Genomic DNA, 7266 nt, shown 5'->3' on the forward strand with positions numbered 1-7266 from the left:
TCACAGCATGCCCTAGAGTTCTTGATGGTCCCGAAAGTTTGGAGCTCATGGCTAACTTGTTTTTACTAGACCCATTATGGGCTCACAACTGGGCATACCCTTGGTGCAAAAAGCATGGGAGAGGGCAGCTCCCAGGCTCGGCTTGTGGCAGGGCTGCTGGACATCAACCCTATCCAGGCTCTTGAGCAGCTCAGTGCAAGGGTTGGAAACCAGCCTGGCCTGAGCAAGGTGCAGGGTATGTGTTAGTGGTGACAGCCCTGCATTCGGCTTCTAGAGGAGAGTGAAACCTGAGGAGGAAAAGATCCCCATGGGGATCACTGTGGGCCCAGGGATAAGCCTAGACCTCTTTGTGTGTCTTTCTGTCCTACTTGTAGGCCAGATACCAGACCTGGCACTCCACTGGGTTGGCCCGGACTGTTGCTGCAGCTCCCCTTGCTAGACACAGCCCTAGAATGGGAATTAAAGGAGACATATCTTCCCAGAGCTGTACCCTTGTGTGGCATGTCCCAGGGACCTCAAACCAGAGGTGGGAAAGGAAAGAGGGATGCTTTGGAAGGAGATGGGATGCATTCAGGTTTGGCATACCCGCACTTTGGCCTGTCTCTGGGCTTCCGCTTCCGCGGCCACGGACTGCCGGATTTCAGCAGGCAGCTGCACGTTGTTGCTGTGGTAGTAAGGGACAGGGATTAGCTGGGCTCTAGGCTCTCCTGGCAGCTCTGCATGGTCCATCTGAGATTTGTGATGGGCTCATCAATCAGTCCCTGCCTGTTCTTTGCTCTCTAGGTGTCCTTCTTTGCATGGCTCACTTTAGCCTTCTGTCTCTATGATCTTCCATCATCCTTCTTTTCCAGCCTGGTTTTATAATGACCAGGCTTGCATGATCACTAGGTAGCAGAGACCTCTTCTCTCTATGTCTCTGAGGCTTGAAATCTAAGCCCACTCTTTGTGACACATCAAAGAATCCATTGGAAAACTGCTCTCAAGACAGGCCCAGGAATTTCCTTCTGTTCATAGATATGCTCATTCACCGCTTGTCTCCCTCTTCCTTGGCCCTCTACATGATGAGCATGTCCCACCTTTCCACATGGGCTGCTGAGTGATGAGCCCATCCCTACCAGCGCTAAGACCCTGGGGCCTTTCATCTGGGGTGGGACACAGAGGGTTCAGTGCATTCTGTGCCACTTGGGCTACCAGAGTTGGGTGCAAACTCTTCCTGCAGCAGCAGTGAAATGGTGGTGATCTCATGGCTGTCAGTACAGGAGCAAGCACAGTCTTTGGAAGTGGAAGTTTTACATGAGGGAGAGGCTGAAAGGGGCAAGAAAAACAGAAAGGCAAGGTGTAAGGCTCTACCCACTGCAGAATAGCCACAGGGAGAGAGCCAGAGGCAAAGCAGGAAGAGGAGCAGGCAGCAGGGAGCAGGACAGGTACTTCCAAAGGGACAGGGAAGTCCCCTCTACCAGCATTTCCTACCTACATTTCTGTTCTCTCCACTTTGATGCCCCAGCAGCCCGTGACCGCATCCAAAGCCACCTGTGAAAGGGGATATTTTCAGAGTATAGGGAGAACACCAGCCCCAGCCTAGGCCCCTTACAGGGCGTAAGACAGTGCAGGGACATTAGTTCTAGGCAGTTAATTGCAGGACTGTAAGGCAGATTTATTGTGTTTTTTGTGCTATTGTGTGAGGCTCCTCAGAAATAAAATTACTTCCCTCACTTCTGATTTGTGTTTGCCTCAGGGGTTTAGCATGATTTAACTATTCCATACTGGTTCAAGTGTGGAACCAATTCAGTTCCATAAGAAACATTCAGGTCCTGACTGGTATCATCATATGCGCATGTTACGGCCAGAGAAAACTGACGCTGAAAATCCCATGTATACTGGGTTTATGGCAATTCACTCAGGCTGCAGAATACATTTCTTGTGAGAAACTCCTCTCTGGGGTAAGTACTGAAGCTGAGGTATCACAAAGCACTGAGGAAGCTGGCCTAAGTGGTTCCTTCATGTCCCTCACACCATTCTGTCTGCTACTCACCATGGCAGCCTGTGGGGCCCACACTGTACATCCTTCCCCTAAAGTGATCCAAGTCAAAAAAACCAGAAGAAAAATTTCCCATTTTTCTGTGAAGGAGACACATGTTGTTACTGTACCATCTGCAAACCAGTGTCTGTGTTTCTGAGGGACTGATCACTTGAACTTCTTTGTGGACCCCCAGTTCAACCCCTGCTCTGCTATCTCCCCCCTGTGGAAGCACCTTTATCTCCTGGCTGATGCTCTTCCTCTCCAAGAGAAGTTCAGAGAAGGCTCGATGTGCCAGGAGGCGTTTTGTGGTGGTCTGCACCAGCAGCTGGATGGCACTGGAGATGCTGGTCAGGCTGGTGAGGAGAAGAGAGGCATTCTCCAACCGGTAGAAGCAGACGGCATCTATCTCCAAGGTAACCATGTCTTTGGTCACCACCTAAGAAGAAGACATTAGGGGAAATGGAGCTGGTTCTGACAACTCTATGGTAGCACAGAAAAGCACACAAGAGAACAATGAAGACTAGCTGGATGGTTAAGTCTTTGTAGTTTCCACCTCTACTACTGACTGACCTTGTGCAAACTACATAACCCCTGGATCTTAGTTCCCTGAGCAGCATCTTTGTGTGTGTCTCCTCAGTGTACAGCTGCTGAGCTAAGGACTGTAAGTTGTTATCCCATGCTGTGTTTCTCTGCCCACTGCTGCCTGGTTCATTCCTGTTCTGAGAGGACAGGTTGTGTCCTGAGGTGTGTGCTTGGTTGTTGTATCTCCAGAATTTGCTGTACACCATGGGGTGAGCCTGGAGGTGCTACCAGACAAGGACAGTCCCACTGGCAATGCAGCAACACAGACAACATGGCCCAAAAGGAGAAGAGGGGCTGTGGCTAGCGAGGTTGCACATTCAAAGGTTAGAAGTGATGGTTCAGCCCTTTCTTCTTCCCAGGCTTATGCAGGAGCAGAATACCACCCTTACATCATTGTAAGATCTTAATCTGAGCTCCTGTCCCTGCTGCATGCACTCCTTGGTGTGGTGGGTAAAAAATCCTGGTCCAGTATCTTTGGCCCAGCCATTCTCTTTTGGTGTGTGTTACCAGTAAAGCATGACAAATTGAATGGGATTAAAAGCAGTAGCTTAAAAAAAAACAGATTACTATGGTGAATTTTTGACCTTCCATTTCCTGATGTGTTAAGGTTACTTAGATGTTTTTCAAACTTTTCTATATAGGGATAAAGGCTGGAAGAGTAAGGTGTAATGTTAAAGAGATAATAAAATTAATATGGAGAGGGGGTGTCAGCCATACCTGATGGAAGGGGATCTCTAGGGTTTTGAGGCGGAGGTCTACCTTGTGATATGTGTCCAGACAGGGAAGGAAAAAGAAAAGGCCTGTAGGAGGAAGAGAAAGGCAGCTGGTGACTATTAAAACCACAGAAATTTCTTTGCCTGTTCTGGAGAACAGGGGAGTGTTTGGCATGCCGAACTACAAAGGAAAAGCAACACATAGGCTCAAATTCTGAGGCTGCTTCTGTGATGGGAAAAGCCATTAGAAGCTACTGGCCCTTAAGAGGAAGGGAGCAAAGACATTTCATTTCCTATCTGGCTGTGCCTGCTTGGTAGAGCATGAAGAAGAGGAGCAACATTGCTGAGGGGAGCTTAGTAAACACCTTACCAGGCCCTCTGGCTCTGCCAGGAAGGAGGTGCCCAAGTCGGAAAACAATGGCTCTCTCATACTCCCGCACCACCTGCAGAGGGAAACAAAAGCTAAGCTGGAGAGGAAGGCATAGGACTCACCAGCACAGGAGGATGTCTGTTCTGGGAAAACTCTGCAAAGGAAGGATTTCAGTAGGGGTGAGCTAGTGGAGTCACCTGCCACCAAGACCCTTTGCCCAACCAGAGAACCTGGCCCAGAACTGCTGGCTGGCCTTTTGTGTGAGCAGTGGCCGAACAGCTCTGTGACAGCCTGAGATTTGGTGAGAGCTGCCCAGGGTTTCCCAGCATGAGGCCAGCATTCTGCTTCCTTATAGCTTGGCCAAACTTCTCCACCCTGAGCTAAAATTTTCTGTGTTGGTTGTTTGTCTCCAAGGGAACCACGTGTGCATGTGCTCACATATATTAGATCTGAGCCATAATACTGATGCTTTTGTTAAGAACAAGATGCACGTGAAATTTCCTGAGAAGTGGGAATCAAAAGATGCCTATTGGTGCCATGCTATACATCTGAGAAAAGGAGAGGAAGAGGGGAAAATCTGCTATTAATGGAAAGATCAATCTCTCAAACTTCGTAATGCAAAGCCTCTTTACTGTGCTTCTGCAATGCAGCCCTCTCTGGGCTGGGGAGGCTCAAGATGATGTTTGAAAGTGAACAGACCTGCAATTTGTTTCAAAAAAGAGACGCGTAAGCCCCTATCAGCTGATATTGCAGCAAGAGTATTGGATAGGCAGTGGCGGGACCCCTGTGCAGCCCTCTGTGTCAGCAACATGTGATAAGTCAAAATTAATGATGAGTCAAAGAAGTGTAAATAGGACTGTAGATCAAAAAAGTTTTATGCTAAACCAGTGAGTTACATACATCCACATCAGACACCAAATACCAAAACTAGAGAGGCCCCATGACTATTCTTACCTTCAAGCAGAACCAGACAGAAATAGGGAAGGTCATTATGATGAACAGGAAAGACAAGATGGTCAGAAGCCACTCACAGATGCCCAGACCTGGAGACTTTGCACCTAGAGAGAAATCCAACATAACTCTGTTAGGAGAGAACTGCTGCCAAAATGTGGATGGAATGACAAGTGCCTGCACAAAGCAGCTTCAGTGTTGTCCTTTGCCTAGATCCAGTGTATGTGAACCATTTGGCGCTCTCTGCAGCTTCTCCATAGTCCCTTGTCTGGAGAGCAGCCTTTAGCTTGAAGACCTGAAGCTACCAAGCAGTGTTGAAAGGCTTTGGAATGGGCAACGTGTTGGCTGAGCTGGGATCCCAGAGGCTTATCTGGAAAGATAAACTGTAGAGAGAAAGACTGTAAATAACAGGGAGCTTTCAACATGCAAAGCCTGAAGTGCCCTTCTCTATCAGAGTATCTCAGGTCCTTTTGGAATAGGATTTTAGTGGCATCCCAGCTCCCTCATGCAGTGGGATCAAGCCACTGGTGCCGCTGACATCTCCGGGTGCTCTACAGCAGTCACACTAAGGTGCTGGAGGCTGACTGGGGTGGTCAGCCCAAGATTAATACAAGAGCAAGAAAAGCAAGAGAGTAGAGCATGAACAGAACTGGGGAACAGTGAGCTGAAGCATGAAGGATGCTGGGCATGTAACCGCTTGTTGCAAAGTTCATTGCTTTGCTAGACAGTGCCATTCAGCCTTCAGTATTGACTGCAGAAGCTGGCTAGGAGGCTGTCTGGATTCTCCCATATCCTGAGGATAACCAAGTATGTGCAAGATGGGTGGGATGACACTCACCATGCAGAGAGGAGAGTCATACTGTGACCTTACAGGGTCAAAGAACCCACAGCTTTCCAGTCCCTTCCCTTCTGTAAGCCATACCTTCCTCTTGCTGCTCGCTGTCCAGCAACGCCATTGCCTCCATTTCTTCATCAGAGATCACATCATCCACATCCACAACTGTGGATGTGTGCACTCTACCATCAGTCCCTGCAGTAGTCTTGATCTCCTTTGCTTTCTCCTGCTTTGTGTCTCCCCTTCCTTTGCCAGCTTCTCTGCTGCTCTGCCTCTTCTCTCGTTTGCTCTGTGTAGCCAAAGACTCTCTGTGTCTCCTATGAGACTCCCTGGAAGAGCTCCGAGACCTCTTATCCATCCTCATCTGTGGCAGGGAGCATCCAGCTGCCTGTGGGAGTAGGAGGAATTTGTGCTTGAATTTATTGCTGCAGGCAGGAAGACCAGGTGCAGGGGGGCAGAGAAGGGGAGGTGTCAGATCAAGGGGGCTTGTTTCAAGTTTATCACAGGCTTGTCAGACATAATGGACAGTGAAGTGAGCAAGCTGTTTCCCAGCTGCTCTGCTCATCGCACAGTGCTGTGGAGATGGGAAGGAAGGTTAGACCTGGACAGGGTGGATTCCAGGGGGACATTGTGTTTGCATCTTCCTGCCTTTGGAAATAAAATACAACCAAAGGCACTCAGATGATTTTTAGTAGATAGCTTCTGCAAAGGTGTTGAAAAGCAACCTGAAAGTAACCATCAGACGTGGCTCCAAAGATCTCAAATGGTAAGAGTGGCCCAGAGCAATAAACACCAGGGTGAGAAACCTTTACTGGTGAGATCAGTGGAAAAGGTATTGCGGAGATCAACTGGGTGAGTAGCATCTCCCTATGGTCTGCTCTCTAGAAGCCCTTTTGCTGGCACAGTGGAAGGACACTGGCAGCAAACTCCCTCTCTTTAGGGTTATCTCACATTTTAGCAGAGAGGGAAATTAGCTGGTCCCAGTTCAGCCATGAACTTTCCTGAATGGGTACCTTTGCACAGTTAGAGTTGTTGAATCAAAATTACCAAGAGAGTTTGTGCCTAAGTGACTCTCTAGTTTTCCACAGTAGGAGTGTGGCAGAGCAAACATGGGAGCTTTTTATTTTCATGCTGCTCAGCCTGTGGTGACATCTGTGTAAACCTCTGCAAGAAACACTTTTGCATTGTTTTAAAGTCACTGACCATATTAAAGAAACCAGCACCTGGCTAGAAATCATACTACAGCAAGACAAGGTTGGAACATAACATGGTGACTCCCTTGTCAACAGGGCAGTGCTGAGATCAGGGATGCCTGGTCTCTGGTGTGGAGGAGTAGCTGGAGGCAGCCAAGAAGCCATCTGGGGAGGTGCTGCTCTTGTTTTTTCATGGATTCCTGTTTTATTGGAGTCTTGTGGCCTGCCCAGAGTCAGGATATTGCGGGCAGGAGCACCAGCTCCCGGCTTTCTCTGCTCCATTGTGCTGAGTGCCTTGTCAAGTGATGGATGGAGAGGGCTAACGTCAGAGGAGAAAAGTTGGGTGAAAATGGGATGTAATTAATAAACCCATACAGCGTCTGTATTTGCTTTGGAAGTGCTCCAGAGACCTTTCTTACTTTGAGTTTATCACTTGGCCAGTGTGGGGCAGGGGGAGATGGTCTCAAGCTGCTGAAAGGGCAGGTGGTGTTTTCAGCAGCAGCAGCTGCAAACAGCAGCTCAGGTCTGGTTTTGGCCAGGCAGCACAGACTCTGGTTAATTTCTTGTCAAAAGCACCATGGGATATTTAACACCTATAAACC

The 7266-nt window shown here is 48.6% G+C and overlaps 1 protein-coding gene across 1 annotated transcript in view; it reads right to left on the reverse strand.

Moving 5' to 3' along the window:
• NPHS2 (nephrosis 2, idiopathic, steroid-resistant (podocin)) overlaps positions 1 to 5835 on the reverse strand; it is a 6256-nt gene extending 421 nt beyond the window's left edge. The window contains exons 1-7 of the mRNA XM_010076804.1: positions 5559 to 5835; positions 4640 to 4743; positions 3686 to 3758; positions 3320 to 3402; positions 2253 to 2456; positions 1475 to 1530; positions 586 to 664 (exon numbers count right to left, since the gene is read on the reverse strand). Of these exons, the coding sequence (XP_010075106.1) occupies positions 586 to 664; positions 1475 to 1530; positions 2253 to 2456; positions 3320 to 3402; positions 3686 to 3758; positions 4640 to 4743; positions 5559 to 5835 (876 nt within the window). The remainder of the gene's footprint in view (positions 1 to 585; positions 665 to 1474; positions 1531 to 2252; positions 2457 to 3319; positions 3403 to 3685; positions 3759 to 4639; positions 4744 to 5558) is intronic.
• Between the last annotated feature and the right edge of the window lie 1431 nt (positions 5836 to 7266).

The sequence above is a fragment of the Pterocles gutturalis genome, unplaced genomic scaffold (assembly GCF_000699245.1).
Source record: "Pterocles gutturalis isolate BGI_N339 unplaced genomic scaffold, ASM69924v1 scaffold4553, whole genome shotgun sequence".
Classification (NCBI taxonomy): Eukaryota; Metazoa; Chordata; class Aves; order Pterocliformes; family Pteroclidae; genus Pterocles; species Pterocles gutturalis.